Source organism: Meriones unguiculatus, chromosome 3, assembly GCF_030254825.1.
Source record: "Meriones unguiculatus strain TT.TT164.6M chromosome 3, Bangor_MerUng_6.1, whole genome shotgun sequence".
In the NCBI taxonomy this organism is placed as follows: Eukaryota; Metazoa; Chordata; class Mammalia; order Rodentia; family Muridae; genus Meriones; species Meriones unguiculatus.
In genome coordinates, this window is record NC_083351.1 from 53,719,809 (window position 1) to 53,743,911 (window position 24,103).

Below are 24,103 nucleotides of genomic sequence, written 5' to 3' on the forward strand. Positions count from 1 at the left end.
AACTGACTTCACTGATCACTGTGGCTGATCAGAATACTGGCTCAGTAAGATTCAGAATGTGGAACTGAGGTTCTAGCCCTGGTGGTACCAGCTTCACTTAAGGAAGCTTGTCCTAGAAATTTGAAGGCTTCCATTGTTCGTACTTTTGTTTCTGCATGCCTACTGTTCCTTTCTTTTTTATGCTGGACCTCTCCCTTCCCACTCTTCCTACTCTTTTCACATGTTTGTTTTTGTGGCATTCACTCAGGTTCAAGACTTTGCCTACAGTGCTTAGTCATCATTCCTTGACAGTCACTGTCTTATCTTTAGCACCGCAGCAGTGAAAAGCTGGTTGAAGCCAGTGGGTGGAGGCACAGAGGTAGCTTATTGGCTGTAGATGTAACTGTAGGAACATCATTTAATTTGGGAGTCACCAGATAGCAACACCTGGGCTCTCTTTTCTCTGCACTTGCTTAATGGAGTAGAAGAGTCCTGACTGGCTGCCAGTGTTCTGCAATATGGTTTCTAGCCTTGCCCTCTCCCCTCCTCTGTCCCTCCATCCATAGGCACTTGATGACCTGCTCAGTTTTTTTTTTCCATAACCTCTTAAAGGGTTCTCTATTTTAAGCGCTGAGCTTTCTCCATGTTATAGCTGGCATCTTTTAGTGCAGGGCCCCTCAGGGGTTCTGCAAGGTTCAGCTCCTGGCTCTTGTGTCCCCACTACAGGGTCTGAAGGTTGTAGCTTTATCCAGGCCTCTTTATGTTCTCTTATTCTTGTTATGTCCCAAAGCAATGGCTGAAGTAACGGGAGTGACTCCTATCCCTGTCTCCTGTTTACTCATCTTGGTGGTTTTCCCTATCCTGCACATACATTTTCATGGAGCCCTGAATGGCAAAGGAAACAAATGTGCTTAACTCAAAGTCTTCAGTGTTCTCATCATGGAATTAATCAGCTGCCTGCCCTGTGCGTTTGCGTTGGGCACTGGAGAGCAAAGTGCTGCAGCAATGGAAGAGCTGAGATAAGCCCCTCACCGCCAAAGAGTGTGGAAGGGTAAAAGCATTCCCAGATGTTATCATGATGTCGGAGAGCCTGAGAGCAGAGAAGAGGATTTGACAAGGCCTACCCAGAATGCTGTGAGAGAGTGTGCTGAACAAACAGAGGGTCTGTCTTTGCAAGTTTAGCAGCTGAGGGGAAGGATGGAAGCTGAGTGCACCCACTAATTAGTATCAGAATCACAAAGAAAAGTGAGGGTTCCAGGCCAACCCATCAGAATAGCTTATCCAGCTGGGTGGACACTTTGACTCTCTGGGACCTTCTATTGCTTCAGCCTTCAGCTTCCACCTACAATCTTTTAGCCACCACCCACCCACCCACCCACCACCACACAGTTGTGATGTACTTAACAAGAAGTGGTACTTGGAAACTGTAGAATGTGAAGGAGGTCTCTCTCCAGACCAAAAGTATATCTTCTTCCCACAGTGGCCTCACAACCTACAGAAAGCTCATTGCCTGAGTGAGAAGTTTTCTTAGTTTTGGTTGAGAGGCAGCAGAGCTGGTTTCTGGCTTTATTGAATTATAAGTAATTCTGGGTAACTAAAATCCCATCAAGGTACACAACTAAGTCATGGCCAAAGCCCATGAGTACATTACTGAATATTGGTTGACCCAATAAATAGCATCAATAGAGTTTGTGTGTGTGTGTGTGAGAGAGAGAGAGAGAGAGAGAGAGAGAGAGAGAGAGAGAGAGCTTAAAGATGGCACTGGGAATGCTTATTAAAAATAGCACAGAATAAAAACAAACAATAAAAGCAGTGAGGTAGTGCACATCTGTAATTCCATTGCTCAATTCTAGAAGTTGGGGCAGGAAAATCAGGAGTTTGAGGTCATCCATGGCTGAATGGCATGTTTGACTCTAGCCTGCACTAGAAGACTGCTCGAAAAAAGAAAAAAAAAGGCTACAAATCTCAAGCATTGGTTCCCAGTGATAGGGGCTGTAGCACAGATGAACAACAGCAAAGCAGCTGAGCAAGGTGAGCTGTGGACCTTCTCATTCTCTTTATTTGTTTTTATTTATTGGTTTTTCCAGAGAGGGTTTCTCTGTGTAGCCCTGGCTGTCCTGGACTTGCTCTGTAGACCAGACTGGCCTCAACCTCACAGAGATCTGCCCGCCTCTGTCTCCCTGAATGCTGGGATTGCAGGTGTGCACCACCATGCCCTGCCACATGTCTCACTCTTGTTGAGAGGAGTTTGAATGTTCCTTCCTAATCTCAACCATCGCCTTACTTTGTGTTCATTGTAATACTTATTTAAATTCTTATTTGATCGTATTTTATTGGCAGCTATTGCTCAAGAAGCAATTGGAGCTAATATTGTGACAATGAGGACTTTGCAATTCACTTCAGCCCATTCAACCTTGAGTTACTAGGATCACGAGTAGGAAAAGCTTTTACTTTGTGCCTGGGTCTGTTGCTAAATAGCTCAGTCCTCATTGTAGAGCAGAAGGCCGCCCTGAGCTAATGACAGGAGATACCTGCTGCCAGCCAGTTTATAGGATGCTGCTTTAGAACCTTAGCTGGGGTGGCCTGAGACAGACACAGTCATAATCTGTGTTTTCTCTATTTGGTCCTGCCTTGCTGCACTGGAAAATTTCTCTTCCTGTCACTTCTTATCATATGAAGGTTGATAAGAGTGCTGTTGTGTGTCCTTCTTCATTGGCCACATTATACAAATTGCCAAATGACCTGCTTGAGGAGCATCGTGTGAAGGAGAAAAACTCAGGTGTTTCTATCTACAGACCACTTTGTAGTGGATTACATCTCTGAGAAGCTGCAGCCAACATTTCACTTCTTCATTTTATTGTCATTATGAACAAATAAGCCAGAAAACTGTCTGAGAGATATTATATGGACATTTCTTTTAGATTACCAAATGTAGTAGCTCACCATGTGCAAACTCATTTCTGAATGCCATGGTACATATATAAGGGAGCTTTTTGTTTTAAGCTTAGTGCTATCTGGTGGTTAGAGAAGCTCTCTCTGGTACCAGGCAATTATGTTCCTTTTGCCTTTATAATCTCTGGACAAGATCCTGACAGAGCTGGGGAAGCAGCCTACTTCATAAAGCCAGTCTATCTCTGGAGTCTTTTTTTGTGGAGAGTGTTTAGCATCACAAAGTAATGGTGCTGTCAGAGAGGAGGACATAATGAAAACAGCTATTATACTTTTACTTAACATAAAGTGCTCAACAGCATAATTAAAACCCATAAAATGGTGAGTCATAATCTCTACACAGCAGCCAGCAAGCAAGTGAAAGGACCCACGTTTATTTGCTACCAGCAGCTGATGTGGTTTCTCCAGTAGCCTTGTTTGAGTCTCTCCTGACTTGTGCCAAGTTCATCATTTCATTTTCAAGATGGTACAGCTTTGGTGGATGTTCTAATCAGGGTTCTTTTGAAGAATCTCTTAATCTAAAAAGAAAGTTAAGGCCTGGGGCCATTTTTCCAGAGTGTTCTGGTGTCTTACTGGTTACTAGAGTGCATTCTAGAGAATAAAGGTGAGGGGAGCTTTATTCCAGGAGCTTCCAACAGTTGCTTATTTCAGAGAAGCTGACATTTGGGAGCTCCCAGAAGTCTGCCTCCAACTTATAACTTGAGGCAACATAAGCATCAGTTAAGCATAGGGTATAGACTGTTGAAGCGAAGTGAAATAAATTTCAGAATCTTGCTTTGCAAACTAAATGTTGCATATGGCCGATGCTTTGTCAAACAAGAGTGCCACACAGCTTGTGTGGGGGTCAACAGCACCACCATTCAGGTAAGCACCAGAGAGTAGTAGCCTGTTAGAGAAGACACTTGACTCCTTTTCCTTAGAGTGATGCTAGAACTTTTCCTGCAGTAATCGTATTTCCACTACTATGGCGAAACAGTTGAGAGGCTCAGCTCATCAGGAGGAAAGGTTATTGTGTCTCGCAGCTGCAGAATCCCAGTCTGTGGCTGATTGGCTGCACTGCCTTCAGGCCTGTTCCAGCAGAGCCCTCAGCTGGGCATGAGTAACTGGGATGCGCTCACCTCGTCCTGCCCAGGAAGCTGGGGAAGGACAGAGTCTCAGCATCACTTCAAGGTTACACTGCCAGTGACCTGACTTCCTTCGAATAGACCCCACCTCCAAAAGGTTTCAGCGCCGTCTAAGTATACCACAAGCCTCAGGGGAAACTTTAAGATCCAGCCAATTACAAGCTTCAAGTACAAAACTTAATATAAATCTAAATGCCTGCATATGAATGTACATGTGTATGTGTGCATGCGTGGCACTACTTTATTTGGGGGTTCCTTAAAGCTTATACCTCCCTTCCAACCCTCCAACCCCAGGTAGAGGAAAAAGAAGATTGTAAGGGAAATGGGATGTAGCTCTCTTTACTTTTTCCTGCTGGGTAGGGTCGTAGGATTCTTTTGGGGCCCAGTATCCGTCGTCAGGAAGTCCAGAAGTCCAGGTAACCAGCAAACAGCAAATGCAACAGCAGGACGAACCAGCAGCAAGCAATCCTCGTCTGACTCCTCCAAGCAACCATGCATTTTTTTTTCCTCTGGGCTGTCGTATTTATACCCCTCATAGTCCTCAGAATTCAACTATTTCCAGCTGACAAAGACCACACTCCCCAGGAGACATTAGACAGGTGTGGACAAACTACCCCTCCCCCACGCACACACACTTGGGATTATAACAAAAACATGTTCAGATATCATAAAACAAAATGTCCACACACAGGATAGCTTTGGAAAGCACCATTTAAAATCTTTTAGAAAGTGCACAGCTTAATGAGGAGTGGTTTGGAATGATTCAGAAGACGGTTTGTAGGGAGACTCGCTTACTGGAAACCATGTCGAAAAAAAGAGAGGAAGGAAAGATGACCTAAAATATTTACTGGCTTCTTTACTCTTTACCCCTTTGGTTCACAAATTGTTGGCCTCTAGCAGTGTTCCTTTCCTCCAGAATAACTCTGTGTAACCGTGCATCTCAAGAGCACAGCTTCCCTACCCACATCAAAACCCAAATTCAAATTGTTTGGTGGAGACTTGAGAAACCTTCCACTGGGTTTTTTGCTGTGGCGTTGTTTTCTAACCTCTTCCTTTCTTCCCATTTTCACAATTTCTGTTTCCAGTCCCTTTGTCTCTTTGGCCTAACAGTCACCCTTTGCACCCATGGCCTGTCCAGCTTGCCAATAGTAGTTTATTTAGACAAGGCATCTTCCCCTCTGAAGCATGCACATTCTGCAGAGAAAGGCAAAGATATGTTGAGATTACAGCAGACTTGGATAAGTGTTAAGGGTTGTGTTTGAAAACCATGTCCCCTTGAGAAGTGCCTTCCTCGTATCCAGATAACCACTGAGGTTACTGCTAACCAGAGATCAAGCTGCAGCCTCAGCTGCATACGGAACTGGGGGTAAAGGGGAAGGAAATGTGAGATACTGACCTGTTCTCATTTGCTCTGCCAAAACCTTGACACTGGGCTGGATGGAGCCTTTCAGAGGCTCTTTGTCTCTCATTTCCTAATTCAGCTTTCAAGGGCTTACAGTGGCATAGACCCAAGGAAGGAAGATTTCTAAATAAAGTTCCCTGGAATTCTTGGCACAGGAAAAATGATAGAGTGAACATGAGATTTTTAACTTGGATGTAGCAAATAATGCTGGCTCTTTGCCTGGTTGTATAGTCTGAGAGCCAAAAGCAATGTCAATCTGATTATTTTTGCCACCGTGTTTTCTGCCACCATGTCTCTCCGTTCCTCTGTCTTCTGTTAATGCACAGTGGAGTTAGTATAGCTCAAATCCACCACATGCAACAAACACTTTCTTGCAAATGTGCTTGAAACAATGTCTGTCACGACATTGGAGGAGCATAGAGACTCCTAATCATGTGATGGTATGTGTAAGGTTTTCATGAAAAGGATTAGTATGAGGTGCTTTGACCTTTCTTCATGGAAACAACACACAGCGACTCCCCTGCCTGTATATAATCATTTCTTTTGCACATATTTAGGAAGTGCTTTCTCTACATGGGAAGCTTGAGAATGTGCGTCTGGCTGTGAGGAGCACATCCATTCCTGGCCTATAGCAGAGAAGCACCATTGTGGGGTGTTGCTGTGGCGTAGCATTCTGCCCCTCAGAGGGGAAAACCACTCGTGAATGTGCTGTTTGTTGGCTCTGAAGCACTGAGAGAATTTCTGATTAAGAGTTTAGAAAAGCTATAATCAGTTCATTATACATTCCAAAAGAAGAGCCCTCCAGAATATGAATCTGGACTCAGAAGTGTTCAGTGAACAAGAACAATACTCCATAGATTTTCAAATTGATGGAGCTTTTCAATGTAAACTAATTTGTTCCAGTATTGAAGTGAGCATAATTAACAGAGGCTTTCTTTCTTAGGCCGATTAACCAGCGAAAACCATGCCAGCATTGTAACTGTACGCAGTGAAAACCAATATTTATGAGGGGGTTGTGCAAGAGCTTGTGTGACAGATGGGCATTTTATCACTGTTGATGTTTGAAATTTCTTGAAAAGCAATGTAATATCTTGTTTTTATGAATGAGTGAACAAATCACTGTGCTTTGTGGACTGAGGTTTCCTATTCTAAATTAATCTTTTCTCTTTTTACCGTCTGTTACTTTATATTAGGGAGCTTCATATATTCTGATGTTAAAAAAAAAAAGCTGAACATATGTGTGATTGTGTTTTCTTGCAGATACCGATCCACGTGTTTTAGAAAAGCAAGAACTGCAGCAGCCGACCTATGTTGCCCTCAGTTACATTAATAGGTAAGCCACTCCAGGACAGCTGCTGTGTGCTGCTGCATTGTTCTTCACATGTGTCTTTTTTCCCAGCGTAAATGCTTTCAGTGTAAAAATCTGCAGATGAGCTCACTGTAAGGCAACCTCCATGGGCAGATCTCATTTCTCTGTTGACGGATACAGATTGCAACCCACTATGCATATGTCTGAAAACACGGCTGATTTATAAGCTCATTTTCTAAGTATTTTGTATGCGGAGTTAGAATATGTTCTTTTTACTTCATAGGGCAGTGTGAGAGATTAGTGGATTTATGTTTGAGTGAACCTTTTAAATCTTGGGGTGAAAGGTACTTTTTATGAATTCAAAACATAGTTGGAATATCAGAATATATTGGAATCTAACAAACTGAAATCATTTAATTTCAGAAAGTCATTTTGTAGCAGCTCATCTTTTAGTAGAAAGACTGTCAGCAGCTGCCCTCATATGTGTAGGGTAACATGAGTTTTCACTTAAATTGATTCTGAGCCTAACTTTAGAGAACTGTTTTGTGTTTGACTATCAAACCAAAAAGAAGACTTAGTGTTTCAGCCAACTCAAATAATTAAGGAGACAGTTATTTGGGGACAAGAACTCAAAAGTCACGTTTGGGTTAAGAAAACACACTCTCAAAGCAGAGTGGAGAAAGTAAGGGCAAAATTAGTTTTTAATAAAAATGAGAATTCTCTGCCCATAATTCAGTGTGTGGATTTCTATTGGCTGTCCCTTTTGTATAAGGCAACGATCTTTTTCAGTCTCTTGGTGCCAGAATGTGGACCAGGGTATGGAGAGGAAATCCGCCAATGAATTATCTGCACTCTTCATTTCAGTATCCTTTTAGGAACCATAGTCACTTCCTGCCCTGATTTAGCTGTGAACTACTCACCTGTTCTCGACTCCAAGTGCTTGTAATAAAGTATATTTTCAAAGGAATTTATCCATAAAATTTATCCATCTGAGTGCATGTCATTTTTGTATTTCCTGCTCATCAGGCTTTCCAAAGAGTAGAATAAAATGTCTCTAGACTTTCATCACCTATATTTTCAATATGTTGCCAGAATACCTTCAGATTATGTTAGATTCTATAAAGATGCCTGAGTTTTTCACAGATCCTATTCTATTTCCAATACTTAATAAGAAAGTTTAGTTATATGTTCATAGAACTATACTAGATGAGCCTCCTTACGTTGACAGTTCTGATCTAAAGGAGCAGACATCTCTAGCAGGCTAAGCTTACTAGTGACCCCTCTGGGAAGGAAGTATGTGTAAGCTTGCTAGGTTATCCACCTAAACAAAAGACCCTTAGTGGGTCTGAGCTGTGTTTGGGACTTAGTAGTCCTCATGAAGTAGGCACTCTAGTTATTTGTTTATAGGGAGTAAATAAAAACCTAGAAGGGAGTGCGGGGAAGAGGTTCAAGCCATTGAGAGCTGCAGACCTGGCCAATGCAAAGAAGAGCAGGTTGAGTCTTTGGGGCCTTAAGGAGAGCGGTGCCAGATTTTAGACAAAGCCACTGCTGATGGAGGAAGAAATTCCGACCTGGCAGCAATATCCTGACTGTGGCAGAAAGTTAGACTTCTCTTTTTCTTTCTTTGTTTTTGTTATTTTATTTTCTGGTTCTAGTTTGTTTGTTTGTTTGGCTTTGTTTTTGTTTTTGATATAGGATTTGCTATGCAGCTTATGGAACTTGAAATCTAAGCCAAACTGTCCTAGAACTTGAAGCAGTCCTCCTCTGTTCTTGAGAGTTGAAATTATATGCTTATGCTACCATTCCTGGTCCAAGAGATGGCTGTTACGCATATAAATATATATTAAAGATGAAGGTTAGGGAGATGTCTAAATCAGTAAATCAGTCCTTGCAAGCACAAGGACCTGAGTTCAATCCCTAAAACTCATTTAAAGAAGCAAGCATGGATGTGCATACTTGCAGTCCTATCACTTAAAACTCAATAGAAAGAGGGGAATTCCTGGCCCTCATTTGGTGAGTTCCAGACCACTGAGAGACTCTGTCTCCAAGAACAAAGTGGACAGCTCCTCGAGAACGACACCTAGAGTTGAAGTCCAACCTAACACACACACACACAACCAAAAGAACACACATACAGGTAAGTTAATTAGTCACTTAATTGATGCTGATCAAATAAGTTTATTTTTTTCTTAAATCTCAGAAGAAAATAAATACTAATTCTACTGAAGGTGGGGAGAAAGGAAAATAGTATTTCACTGTTGGGATATTTGTTGGCACCCCCCTAATAAACATTTGGCTCTCTCAAATTTGAAGGTGAAACTTTCTTTTGCAATAACACTGACCAGTCAATCAGTGGAGAGTTATGATTCTTGGTATGGAGTTTCCCCTTTGTATTGTTTAAAGAGAAGAAAGCAATTGCATAAAAACCTCTTCTATGTTTTGCATATTTTAAATTGTTGTACCCTCTTTACATAATATAAAAAGTATAATAGACCTTTGTAGGTAGAAAGAAAATCCTTAACTACCTTTCAAGATAGAACCATTTTCAAATGATTCTAGGTAATGGACTGCTTCATGAGGACTACATAGATTTGGGGTTTTTCATTCAGCTTGCTGCAATACTCTGTCATGTAGGACCTGGAAAACCTTATAGTGCACACATGAGAAAAAGAAAAATACAAATAAGGGTTAGTGATGTAAGTCAAAAGGTAGAGGTGCTTGCCACCAAGTCTGATGTCCTGAATTCAATCCCCAGGCTCACATGGTGGAAGAAGAGAACTGCCCACATGGTGGAAGAAGAGAACTGACTCTTCCAAGTTGTCCTCTAATCCCCACGCATGCAACATGGCCTTTACACACACACACACACACACACACACACACACGGGGGGGGGAGATAAATGAACTTGCAAGCAAATAAATGTAATTTTTAGAAGATAGATGATAGTACCCTGGGGAGACTTGGGTTCAAGCCTGTGCAGGAGGCTCCAGAATCTAACCATCGTGCAGCCACATTTATTGGGATATCAGAGAGTTAAGTACTCAGTGAAGAAAAAAGAATTTTGAGTAATAATGTCGCAAATTCAAAATAGGAAACATGGTCAGAAAGGACAAAGATATAAAATAATATGGAGCAGTCGCTGTCAACAGTATAACAGCATGTCAGCAGTCTGTTCAGAGAGAACAACAGAGACTGTAGAAGCTAAAACCTATAAGAGAGGTGTCTGAATTCCTTTGTAAGGAACTGCTATATCACAGAGTTGGAGTTAGTGTGAGTGTAAGAAGTAAATCTCAACATACTGGCTGTCGGCTCCAGTGGGGTGGGCAGCTGGGCTCTGCAGCCAACAGGAAACGAGGGGCCGAGACAGTAACCATCTCCACCATTGTTCACGCCAAGAGGCAGGGATGGGAAGCTGCTGGGGAAAGCAGGTGAACTTCCATCAAAAGCTTACTTATGAGTGTGTGCTGCCCCTGGATATTTCTTCAAGTTACTACCCGACAAGTTCAGTAGCTGCCTTAAGGAGACATGGTAACTTTCGGCTTTTTCAACACAGGGTCTCACTGTGTAGCCCTGGCTGTCCCAGAACTCACACTATAGATCAGGCTGGCCTTGAATTCACAGAGTTCCACCTGCCTCTGCCTCCGAAGGCTGAGATTAAAGGTATTTGTCACAACACCAGGCTACACGGTAACTTTTTAATCACGTGTGACTCTCCAGAAATAAGTATCAGAGATAGCATTAAAAATGTAATAGCATATATAGCCAAGGTTGTCAATTAGTCTGTGTTCTCTACTGAATATTTTTATTAAGATAACTTAAATTTGCCGACACGCTTTTAATCCCAGCACTCAGAGAGGCAGAGGCAGGTGGATCTCTGTGAGTTCAAGGCCAGCATAGTCTACAAAGTGAGTCCCAGGAAGCCAAGGCTTCACAGAGAAAGAGACCCTGTCTCAAAAAAAAAAAAAAAAAAAAAAAATTAAAAGATAAATTGGAATTTTAAAATCTATTTAAATTTTAAGTACATACAGTATTTGATGTAGGATGTGGAGATTCACCGTGTGTGACTGCAAATTAGCGCTGTCAGTGCTTCTTTCTCATCATTTACTGCTGAATAAAAGTTTAATATCTAACTACTTCACAGCTCTGAGTCTCTTAGCAGGACTCACCTTAACTCTTGGTACAGTGAGCTGTAGGTTCGACCACTAAGAATGATTTTAATTTGGTTTAATGTTCACTGTGAAAGTTCAATCACAGTTTTTCCTAGAACATTAATTTCAAGAGTGATTCAAGAGCCCTCCCACATGGCCATTTATTCATAGGAAGGTACTGTGGGCTTTAATTTTGGGGAGCTCGAGTAAAGTAGATTACTAAACAGTGTGATGTTGCACACCTGTGAACCCCAGCAACTGAGAAGCTGAGGCAGGAGGATCACAAGTTCAAGGCCTGATGGTTGCAAATGATTCCCTTCTTCAATTCAAAGATTATATCAGGGCATAATCATATCCTCTTCCTCTGTGCCGGATGTCCATGTTAAGTCTCCAAGTGGGATGATGTAATTCTGATGAGGTTTCTGGGTACTTTTTCTTGAGGCATCTAATGGAAATTAGTGTTCTGAAAACATCATTTGAGGTTGCTACCCCGGCCCCCAGTTTCCCCAAGGAAGGAGATTTTTATAGAGAATGGATTTCTGTTCTTTTTCTAATTTAAAATGTAAAACTGCCTTTTTTCCTCATGATCAGCTAAAGAAAAAGAAGACAAAATTATGCCCAAACATGCTCACTAAATCACCTTCTAATTTTTATGCTCGAGAATTACCAGTGGTTCTGATGAGTTTTCTTTCCTTTCCCTCATGTAGACATGATGTAAAGTGAGACTGTTCATCTCAGGGTCCTGTTTGCTGTTCATGAGCTGCGTGACAGGGATGGCATGCTTCTGCCCACTTCCCCTCAACTCTAGTAATTCCTTCATTGCTGTATTCATGTGAAACAAATGTCAGCACCCGTGGCATAGTATTGCTATATAAGCAAAAGGCCTTGTCACTTCTCTTACCGGGGCAGTAATGGAAGAGATGACAGAAGAGAGAGTATAGCTTTGGAGGAGGCCAGAGCAACTGATACCATGAAATACGCTCATGATTGCAGGGACATTTTCATTTCCCAGCCTCCAGGACAATGCTAAACACATTGTTGACCCTCAGTAATTTTTTTGTTTCTTTTTTCGTTTTGTTTTGTTTTTTCAAGACAGGGTTTGTGTGTGTAACAGCCTTTGCTGTCCTAGAACTCACTCTGTAGATTAGGCTGGCCTTGAACTCCTAGAGATCTGCATTCCTCTGCCTCCTGAGTGCTGGGATTAAAGATTTGTGCCACTGTGCCCAGGTTACCCTGCAGTACTTTTTATTGAAGTAATGTACAGATTTTCTTATGGGTAATGAGTGCGTAAATACATGATTCTGAGAACTGTTAAGAATGCTTCTGTAAAAACTGTCCATGTTCATAAAAAGACCTTTAGGAAAAAAATGAAAAGTGTATTCTTCAACTCAGCATTTCAACATAAAAATGCACTAAGCAATGGCTATCACTACTTGTCTCTCCATAACTAGAGAAACTATATGAGATAATGTTTTTCAGGCTGTGGACAGAAGATAGTTCAAGACTGGTCCCTGAGAGAAGGGGAGGGGTTGGTGCCACAGTCATCTGACACCACTTACTATAGTGTGACCAGTGAGGCCTAAACAGAGCGTAGCAGCTCCTTGGAGCTGAACAGCCAGACATCAAAATTGAAGTTAGAGCTATGGGTGCTGTGGTTCCTGTGTGTGCTTAGGTTTATATATGTGCACTCAGGCTGGCAGAGAAGATGGCTGCAGACGAGAGAGCTGCTACAGACTTTCTAACAGTGTGCATGAGGGTATGTATTGTTACTTTCCAATTGTTGCCATAATATACCACCATGACCACAGCAGCTTACAGAAGAAAGGGTTTGTTTGGGCTTATAGTTCAGATGGTGAGCAGAGGCAAGGTGGCAGCAAGTTGAGGGCTTATATCTTTACTGAAAACTCAAAGCAGAGAAAAAGAGAAGTGGGAATAGCCGCTTGTTTGCTCCCAATGACACACCTCCTCCATTAAGGTCACACCTCCTAAACCTCCCAAAAAGCATCACCAAACAGAGACCAACTATTCAATCATCTGAATCCAGGTAGGTCATCTTGTTTAAACCACCACTGAATAGACTGCACATGATCAGGGTAAGCAGCCCCTACAGGGGTGAGACTGGAAGGAGGACCACATTGTTTCCCAGCCGGATCAGCAGGGAAACATGTTAATACTCTATAATAGTTTTACTGATAACTGAAAGGTGTCAGCTTAGAAATAAATACTTTGTTCTAGGAAAAATTGTTTCTGAAGCCAGGATTTCATAAGACTGCCCAGAGGAGGCAGAGTAAGTTAGATGGTCTTTGGATACAGTTGGGGTATCTACAGATTTGGCCTAAACAAATATAAAATCTGTATGAGTTCAGCATGATTAACCTAAAATTGAACTACCTGCTAAAGCACAATGCAGCTGTTTTCATGGTAATGTTCAGTATCACAGCATCCAGTGTTCAGTAAGAAATCACTAGAAGTGAAATTTTCCCTGAGATAAGAGAAAGAGACCTCAGTAGGGACCCTGGCTGAGAGGTCTGACTATCGTGTGGATGAAAGAAGTACTATCAGCATGTGCTCAAGGACTCCAAGTAAAAATACGCTGAATAAGAGCTTGTTTTGAATAAAAATAAAATAAGTCTGGATTCTTTGTTTTGATTTCTTTTTCTACTAGAATGTAAACTGTTTAATGAGCACTTTCTTCCTTTTTGCCACTTTTCTCCTCACTCCAAAACCTCACCTAATCCTCCCACCTTTCACTCTTGCTTTTTCAGTTGGCTAATTTTTGCCAGGTTATAGTCAGTCATAGCCTTGTAGAACACGCTATAATTAGCGAAGCTTGCACTTATTCATTCAAACAAGACTGAAACATTTGATTTCTAAATCTAAGTGCACAGGTTTCTTTTTTTCATAAAACCACCTGTTTATAGTCTTCTAAGGGCAGTCATATTTATTGCACTACAAACCATGCTTCCCTAGTTCCCTCCTTTGTCTACCAGATCTGAAGTCTCTGCTGTGTGCCCCAGTCCCAGACTGAAGTTTGTGGCCTAATGCATGCCATAAACATGTTACATGCTGTTAGGTCTCAAATGCCAGACATTGAGCTACCATTTTCTTAGCCCATGTTTTATGGACATCCATTGAAACAAAGCTGAGGTGGCTGCTTGCCAACTTTCCCCTGTAATATCTCTCTCTCAACCTGGCCTGCTTACTGTACCCTGCAAGGGCCATATATTCGTGTGGGACAACGGGAAGCTGAAAAGAGAGCCCTCTCTGGTGTTTTGGTGTGCTCCAACAAAATTTAGTTGTATTGCTGGCAGAAACCACACTGTAGGAAAGATAATCTGTAGAGTTGGGCAGATGGTGCACATTCTAGGATGGGCCTCTTTCCTGCAGAGATGGAAGCTCGTTCCTGGGGCAGCCATTGCTCTCAACAGATTGCTCACACCTCACCTTACCTCAGGCCAGTTTATTTTTAGTCTTTGTGTTTACTCATCAGCATTTCTGACTAATCATACATATCTTTGAGTCTAGTTCTGGTTTTTTCTTATTTTTAATATTTTTTTGAGATTGGATTTTTTTTTTCTTTTCAAAACAATGCATTGTTGCTAAGAACCATCTAGAAACAAGCTTGGCTTTCCTCATGGTTTCCTTGCCCTTTCCGGGTCTCTCCCCTAAATAATTTCCCCATTGACATTCTCCCATGCTGCTCCTTTTTGTGGCGTCCATGGTGCCCCACTGGTCTCAGAAGTAATCTCAGCCCTTCCTGCCCTGATGTGCCTCCACGCTCAGGATGGCCTCTGGGGAGCGGCTCTAATCTACCATTCAGTCCCCAGACTCAGCTAAAACTCACACACGCGGCTCTGCATGCCGCTAACTGGGACTTACTCCAGAAAAGCCCATGACATTGTGACTCAGCCCATGGCAAAGACAGGCTATCCAGCCTCAGCTGTACCTTCCACATTGTCTCATATTATTTTTCTTTCTATTACAACTTACTCAGGTGAACACACTCAGCTTCTAATGTTTCCAGAATGCTGAAATTCCCAAATGAATTCCCTGTCCCCTCATCGGCATGTAATCTCAGCTAACTAACTGAGTAGAGGCCATTTCTGTGTTTTATCTGAATGCCTGTTTTCACTTCCAATTTCACCCAGATTTTCTATCCGTGTTCTTTTCATTCTTTCTTCAGAGCTATCAACATGGCCAGCATACACATCCATCTCCTCTCTGAAGCTTTGGACTCCTTCTCCTTGGCTCCTTTTAGTCATGCCATATGCATTGTATGGTGTCTAGCCTAAGAATTCTTCCCCTACTTCTGTCTTTTTTCCTATACATAAATATGACCTCTTTCTTCAGACCCTACCCTGCTTACCCTGATGATGCTACTTTGGTTTTGAAACCTTTTTTGCTGTTGTTGTTGATTATATAGCAAGTTTGTGGTAGCCAGGCTACATGAGACACTGACATAAATAATAAATAATAAATCGTTTTTGTTTTTTCAATTGTTAAATAGTTCTGCTGTTCGCTTTTACCTCTTTGCCACACAAATAGTGACTTCCCTGAGCTCTGTGAATTCTGGCTTTCTCTGTATTAGTCACTTGTATTTTTCTTCCCTGACTGTATTTGTTATATTCCTTGACCTTAGCTGTCATCTTATGAGAATTCCCTGACTCCTGTGTCTCATTTTCTTCAAATTCTCATTTCTAAATTCCACACTTCTGTGGCCACAGGAACATTTTAGGAAGGTTGCACTAACCCAGTGCCTTCCCTTTATGTCACTTTTCTCTAAAACGGCCTCTTAATAACATTGTTCAGCCGTGTCTGCCTACCAAATAGTCTAGAAAACACGTAGTTTTTCTAGTCTCTAGAAAGCCATCTTCTATTTCTTTCCCTCAGCCCATTTTTTTTCAAGTCCTCAGGTTTCCCTGGTATAACATTTGTGTCCACTTCATCTGCCTCTCCTGCTACTCCTTGCTTATAACCTGCTGTTTTGGACTGAAGAACTCCCTAGCCCCTTCCTTCTGCCATTCTCCTTACTGCCTACAGTTACCATCAGAAGAGCTGTGAAAGTGTCTATCTGCTATCCCCATGTAGAGAAGCTGTCCATGTTTTGCCCTCTGCTTGGGTCCTTTCTCTCTGTGCTCTGGCCTTGATAACATTGTTCATCGAGACACATTGCAACCTATTTTTAAAGGGTCCCCAATCTCCAGAAATTATTTATGCTATTGGTCAAGTTTCTTTTCCAAAATCATAGCATTGATTGTATACGATACACTTGAGAATAATAGCTTCTCAGTCTTCTACCAAACATAACACACCAAGTAAATAAATGTAAAAACCATGGGGAGCGATTCAGTTTTATCCGTATTCTCTCTATATGTAGACATGTCTGTAGGCAAGCAGCTCCAGGAAACAGCCTGAAATGTTCATAATGGAAGATAGAGACGTGTAGCTAGCACACATGTACAATTCTCTTTTGTTTTTCTTTAATATCCTTCTAGATCATTATAGATCGATTCAGTGCATTTTAAGTTACATTCTAAGATGTAAATATGTAATGTTAGTCTATTTAGGTCAATGTCAGCCTTGTTAGGATGTTATCTTGTGCCCTTTACCACTAATAAAGCCACAATAGGGACTAATCATTGGCTTCATTGGCTAATAGGCTAACCACTGTTTCTTCTTCTTTTTTTTTTTTTCAATTATATTCCTTTATTTTCTATTACAATTTATTCGCTTGGTATCACAGCTGTAGCCCCCTTCCTCATCCCCTCCCAATCCCACCCTCCCTCTTTTCTTCCCATCCCCTCCCCTAGTCCACTGATAGGGGAGGCCCTTCTCCCCTTTCATCTGACCCTAGACTATCAGGTCTGGATTGTCTTCTTCTGTGGCCTGGTAAGGCTGTCATGCCTCGGGGGGGAGGTGATCAAAGACCCAGCCACTGAGTTCATGTCAGAGACAGTTCCTGTTCCCGTTACTAGGAAACCCACTTGGACACTTGAGCTGTCATGGGCTACATCTGTGCAGGGGTTCTAGGTTATCTCCATGCAAGGTCCTTGGTTGGAGTATCAGTCTTAGAAAAGACCCCTGGGCCCAGATTTTTTTAGTTCTGTTGCTCTTCTTGTGGAGCTCCTGTCCTCTCCAGGTCTTTCTATCTCCCCTTCTTTTATAAGATTCCCTGCACTCTGCCCAAAATTTGGCTATGGCTCAGCCTTTAAAGGCTAGGCTCACAACCAGTGTTTTTGCAAGTATTTCTGCCTAAGTACAGTCTAAGTCAGCTTGTCTTTCTCTCTGACCTATCACATTTAGAGTTAAAGCAAAACTCATTATCATAATCAAAGGGCTGCTGGGATCAGGACTGCCTCCCATTGTTCCAGCCTCACCTCTTAGCACCAGCTGCACCTTCTGTGCCTAGAACACACCAAGCTCTTGCCCACTCAAAGGCCGCGGTCCTTGCTGGCCCTTCTGCTGAAACAGTCTTTGACTAGAGTACACATGTGCTGCTACTTTCTTCTTTTCTACATCTGGTGGGGTGTCCCCTGCACTGCAACCCTGATCCTTTTGTCTGCCAGCCTTGAACCCTCATTTTACCTCATCATTTTTCATAGTACTTCTTGCTGCCTAGAATCCTTGGTTTATTTGATGGTGTGTTACGTCCCCGCTTCCCCTTCTAACTCACAGGGTCCTCACAGGGTCCAGGCTTTCTGCATCACCATCATCACTGCATCCTTAGAATGCTGTGGCATAGTGGGTATGCAATATGATTTAGATGAACGCAGATATGCCGATGTGTGTGTGTGTGTGTGTGTGTGTGTGTGTGTGTGTGTGTGTGAATTCTGTTTTCCTCCCATCATGTTTCACTCATCTTTGTTTCCTGCTGTTTCACACCTGAGTATATGGCAAATTCTTGGCATGTGGTATAAAACTAAATCACCGAGTGGCAAATTACAGCATAGAAGATGACCTTGGTGATCCCCCTCAACCCCCACCATACACATTTATGAAATGACTCAAGGTGCTATACCTCTCTTATTTCATTTGGAAATTCAGATCGCTGGCAGTAATCTACTTGATTTATCGTGTTCCCCTTATGTGCAGCACCTCGAAGTTAATTAAGAAGACCATGAATCTTCCTCTGTAGCTCTGGTGCATTCCATTTGCAGACTTTGCTCATATTGCTGAGACTGTTGATTTGGGACTCAATTTGAAACATTACTTAATTTTCTCACATTGAGGCTCATTATGCTTAGCCTAAAGCCTGGTCCTGCCTTTGAAGGCCTTTTCACAGGCAAGCTTTAGATCAGCTCTGTGTCCCAGCCTCTAAATAACTTGCTCTCATTTCCTCCACCATGGCCAAGACCTTGGTCATTGGCTCAGGAGCAATACAGCTAAATGAACTCCCTGTCCCTGTGAGGCCTTCCTGTCCTCAGCCATAGTGCAGGCGCTTCCCTGGAGTCACTCACTGCCAGGCTGTGCACAGCTGCTTCCCAGCTGCAGAAGTCAGAGTGGATCTCCACATAGATGTGCTATCCAGCCACATGCAAGGCCACCAGCAAATGAGGAGAGTGAGCCACGAAGCAGCACTAAGCAGCTCCCTGTGGGTGTACCGAAATGGCGGTGTTTACAGGGCGAGATGCATTGTGCAGAAGAATGTGTGCCTTCCTCACTCTTCTCAGCAGTGGCTACTCCCCGAACACCTGCTATATGTGGCACTCAGCGGTGGACGTGGCTGTGCCAGTAGTCCTTATGCTACTTCCATGTGCATTTGAAGTAATAGCACCCGTTAGCCTTTTCTGTGCCTTGGACCCTGTTAGCAAGCTGTTAAAAAAAAAAAAAAAAAAAAAAAAGCTTGGACTTCTTCCCAAAATAAGATCTTAAAATTCATGAACTAAAATATATAGAATTACAAAGAAAACCAATTCATAAAATACAGTTTTCAAAACAGTAAAAATGACAAATTTGTGATATAATGACACATATGTTTCTTAACTGAGTCTCAAATGAGAAGGCTTAGGCACTGAGTTAATAGATTCCAGAATTTCATGTGAATGAGACAAAAACACTCTGAGACTTTGGCTACATATATACTGTGATAGAAATATATATGTGGCATCTACATGTACATGATATTTCACTAGCATGGCTATTTTAAAAATGCTGTGATTAGTTTCATAAACTCATGACTGAAAGGCACTGAATGCTACATCCCAGTTAGAGGTTCAGATTCCTGAATTCTGGGGTTGTCACAATTTTCAGGTGTTTAAGTCTTCAGGGCTGGCATCTTAACACACTTGTTTGTTGGGTTGTGGGTGCATATAGAGGCCAGAGGTCAAACTTAGAGGCTTCCCCAAAGAAGACATCGACCTACTGACATAGGCTGTCTCGCTGGGACCTAGGACTCATAGATTGTGCTAGGCTGCCTGCCTGGTCAGTGATCATAATGCATTGAACTATCTCCATCTTCCCAGGGCTTGGATGAGTCCACCATGCCACCACACCTAGTTTTTTGTATGTGTATTGGGAATTGAACTCCAGTCTACATGCTTATACAGCTGGCACTCTGCAGCAGCTTTCTCTGCAGCCTTTCAATACAGTCTGTGTTTCCAAAGTCTGTGTTCTTGAGGAATCATACTAACACCATACCTCCTCATACTAATTCCAGTCTTTCATAAGCTATTACATGTATTTTACATATCATCTATGCTAAAACATGTATAACCCTTCTGTCTTATAAGAAGTCTGTAGATAACTTAAAAAGGTCTGGTTTCTGAAGAAATCATCTTTTCTTAGATGAGCCACAGTCTACTTTAAAAGATTGCTCTGGACAAAAACACACACACGCACACCTCTTTCTTTCTTTCTTTCTTTCTTTCTTTCTTTCTTTCTTTCTTTCTCTCTCTCTCTCTCTCCTCTCTCTCTCTCTCTCTCTCTCTCTCAGATAGGCTCAGTGAACTTCATTGGCTCGCTCAGATTCACACAGCTAGCTACAACAGGCTCAGGCTATGAACTCCCCATCTCAGCATGGCTCTGGATGCCTTGAAGATGTGATTGAGCTATCTCAGTACTTTGTGGAGATGGAGATGGGGCTGAAACTGAGCTCCTCTCTTGCCTAACACAATTGCTTCTGAAAACCTGTAGCTTGGTGTTTACTCATGCCTGGTTCTTTAGTCAGACATACAGACCATGAGGAATTAACAGATTTAAATAGTTTTAAGTATAAAGTTATGTTTTATCTCATTATCTCTAATTGCTAATAAAAACCAAATGAGTAAGGATTTTTCACTTCAACCTAAACAGGTGGTAATTCAGTTCCTAGTCATTGCAGTCATGGCAGCCCTTGTAGGGTCAGGGATGGAGGTGACTTTTCTCCTGTCTGATTCTAGTAGGTGTGATTTCCTCAACTGTGAGCTCAGTCTGCGCTTTCACTAGGACTGTAGTGAGATGTTTGATGGGCAGAAGGATTGACAGAGGCCATCCTCAGCTTTCTCCTTTACTGGACCCTAACTCTACCAGTAGAATTGGATGCCAACATGAGCGCATGTAATTTAGACTGTGGGGCAGTATAGCATCAGTTCTTGTCAACTTGCTCCTGCCCTGATGACATCTCCTCAGAATGCAAGGCCCAGAAAGTGGATCTGGTTCCTGAGCTGCTCATCTTTCCTTGGAAGTATCCACATACATATTTTCTTGGATGTGCCTCAAAGAATCAGTTTCTCAGGTTCACAGGAGTTTATCCATGGTCAGTGGGTAGGTCTTCTCGGGAAATGCAGTATCAACTGGACAGATGGTGGGCTTCTCCTCTCTGTCAGTTGATGTCTAGGTTTGCCTTCCACCCAGACTAAGCAGCCTGGGCTTCCTCTGTTGAGAAGAATGTCGGTCATGTCCTGACACCTCCATGACATAAGCTCCAAGGAAGAGTTGATGCCCTGCTGGTAGAAAGTGAACCCATTTGGCGGTTTGTTTTTCTTATAGAGATGAATTCATGTGGAGCAGATTGGTTCAGAAGTCATTTATGTTTCCTCACTGTGCCCATACAAACATTCATGCTTTCTTTTATTGCCAGTTTTATCACAGGGTTTGGCACCAGCCAGATGTAGTGATGTTCAGTTCTCTTGGACCAAGTAAGTAGATTAAAGGCCTGTTTCTGTGTTGCATTGATCTTTCTTAAGGAGCAGAAGTTGTTTTGAAGCCTGAAAGAGGGAAAGTTTTTAATAATTGAGGTACATTCTGCCCTTAGATCACTTACTCTTCCTTACAAAAAAGAATTTTCTGATCTTTAGCATAATTTTATTTATTTATTTATTTAGGGGCAGAAACATCAAGGTCTTGTTTCCTAAAGTTTTAAAGTAGATTATTTATTATAATATCAAGGTCAAGTCTTTCTGTTAGTTTTTTGTTGTTTTTTTTTTTTTGAAAATTTTATACATGAGTGCTCTGTACTTACATTATTTCTTCCTTTCCAACTTCTCTTATCTCCCCAACAACGCCATCTGGGATTCCTTACCTTTTCTTCTGACTGTATTTGTATTGGTGTGTGTGTGTGTGTATGTGTACATACACACACATATATAAATGTATATGCGTGTATATATATTCATAAATACATATAGTCATTCACAAACACACACACACACACACACACACACACACCCTACTGAGTTCATTTAGTTTTACTCGTATTACATGTGTATTTAGGGCTGACCACTTGGGGCTAGATAACCTACAAGGTTATTCATCCCTGGAGAAAACTGGTGCCTCCTCCTTCAGCAGCCATTGCCTGCCTGTAGTTTTTTACATAAGGGTGAGGCCTTGTGAATGTTCCCCCATCCCCACTGGCATGTCAACTGGTACAGTCATTATTCAGTGTTTAGGCAAAGATTTTGTTGAGATTTCTTGGGTTCAACATCCAAAACATGTCTAAAAGTCACAATTTTACACTACAGTCCTCTGGTTCTTCCAGTCTTTCCATCCACTTTTCCACAGTGTTCTCAAGAGTTGTAGGTGTGGGGGTTGTGTTGGGCATGTGCCAGTTGGGATGAGCACCCATGGTCACTTACCTATTTTGACCTATTCTGTTTCTCTGAATTAGCCTTCATCTGCTGTAAAAAAAAGAAGCTGCTTTGGTGAGAAGTGAGAGCTATACTTATCCATGGGTATAAGGATCAGTATTTAGAAGATAGAAAGAAGCTATATTGATTTAAAAGAAGACAGTAGTAGATTCTCCTCCAGTGTCTGTTACTTCTCCAGCCATTAGTTGACTAGGTCAAAGTCAATGCTAATTCAATTAGAAAAATTATTGTAAGTCCTGCAAGCTCAGATTCCCTGGACACAAGTACCCTACAGCCACTCAGAGACAATGAGTCCAGAAAGGTCATGCTCTGTCTTAGGGACCTGCCTGTTTCCAGCTGTGTTTCTATCTCAGAATGATGGTGTTTCACTCACTGCTATTGCCTCTCACATCTGCTAGTAAGTTTACTCTATAAAGTGAATTATGGGAGCAGTTTGATTTGAAGAATGATTCCAGCAAAGCAAACCTAGAATATCAGGATCTTTGCCATCTGATCCCCATATAGACCTGATGTCTTTAACCAACATATTATTTTTTAATTAATCTTTTTAGTATAATTTTTATTTATTACAATTTATTCACTTTATATCCCAGCTGTAGCCGCCACCCTTGTCCCCTTCCAGTCCTGCCCTCCCTCCCTCATCTCTTCTCATGCCCCTTCCCCAGTCCACTTATAGGGAAGGTCCTCCTCCCCTTCTGTCTGACTCTAGCCTATCAGATCTCATCAAGAATGGCTGCATTGTCTTCCTCTGTGGTCTGGTAAGGCTACCCACCCCCTCAGGGGAGGTGATCAAAGAGCCAGCCACTGAGTTCATGTCAGAGACAGCCCCTGTTCCTTTTACTAGGAAGCCCATTTGGAGACTGAGCTGCCACGGGCTACATCTGTTCAGGGGTTCTAAGTTATCTCTATGAATGGTCCTTGGTTGGAGTATCAGTCTCAGAAAAGACCCCTGGGTTCAGATTTTTTGGTTCTGTTGTTCTTCTTGTAGAGCTCCAGACCCTTCCAGGTCTTTCTATCTCCCCCTTCTTTCATAAGATTCCCTGCACTCTGCCCAAAATTTGGCTGAGTCTCAGCATCTACTTTAATACCCTGCTGGGTAGAGTCTTTCAGAGGCCCTTTGTGATAGGCTCCTGTCTTGTCCCTTTCATCAACATATTATTAAAAGCTGTAGTTTTTTAAATTTGTTCACCTATTTTAACATATATTAGTTATGTAGATGAATGGGATTCAGTATGAGGTTTCCATATACATACATCATATGTCTGTCATGTATATCCATCCTCCTCCTCCCCTATTCTCCCCCAACTAGCACAGTTCTAAATCCCTAGTAAGCTCTCTTCTACTTACTTATCTTTTTAAATAGTTTCTTCATATTAAAGAACACAATATTAGTCTGCCTATGTCTTTCATATTTCACTTAAATGATATGCTTTGTTTTCATCTGTGCTTCTAAAAATGGGATTTTGTTCCTTTTATGGCTGAATAATATTTTCTTGGCAACATACTTTAGTGAATCATCCATATTGTTCTTTTACTTAAATATTCTATTCATTTCAGTATCTTTATTTTTTACATTTTATTTACTTACTGGGGAAGGGATATGTGTGGTGTGGGTATAACAGAGGACGACCTTTGGGATTCTCAGACTGTAATCTGGCAACTTGTTGGTCCCAGGAATTAGACACTGGTTGTCATGCTTGACAGCAAGCACCCTTACCCACTGAGCCATTTTGCCAGCCATCATGTGCTGTAATGACTAGGTTTTGTTGGTGGTTAGCTCTCAGCCACTGTTCAGCTCCATAATGATTATGGACTAAGTCTTTGAAACTGTAAACAAGCCCCCAGTTAAATACTTCTTTATATAAGTTTTTGGTCATATTTAATCACAGTAACTAAGTCAACAAATATGACCAGTTTGAATTCACAAATGGCTACAAGACATTAGTTTTCATATTTTTACAAATAAAAGTGAGTCTGTGAACTCTCTTTTTTCTGTCATGAGGAGTAGGCATTCAGAGATATGGTATCAGCCTTCTCTTCTTGAATTCACAGGACCCACCGTTGGTTCTGCCCATGTCAGAGCAGTATACAGGTAGAACTCTGACATCCTTCATGGCTGTTACAGTCC

At 41.9% G+C, this 24,103-nt stretch overlaps 1 protein-coding gene across 4 annotated transcripts in view; it reads left to right on the top strand.

Annotated features, from left to right (window-relative positions):
- The window catches only part of Jazf1 (JAZF zinc finger 1), a 314,826-nt gene that overhangs the window by 179,270 nt on the left and 111,453 nt on the right, over nt 1-24,103 (top strand). For all 4 annotated transcript variants that reach the window (XM_021632769.2, XM_060379988.1, XM_060379989.1 and 1 more), the window contains one exon: nt 6,715-6,787. In XM_021632769.2, coding sequence (XP_021488444.1) covers nt 6,715-6,787 — 73 coding nt within the window. The remainder of the gene's footprint in view (nt 1-6,714; nt 6,788-24,103) is intronic.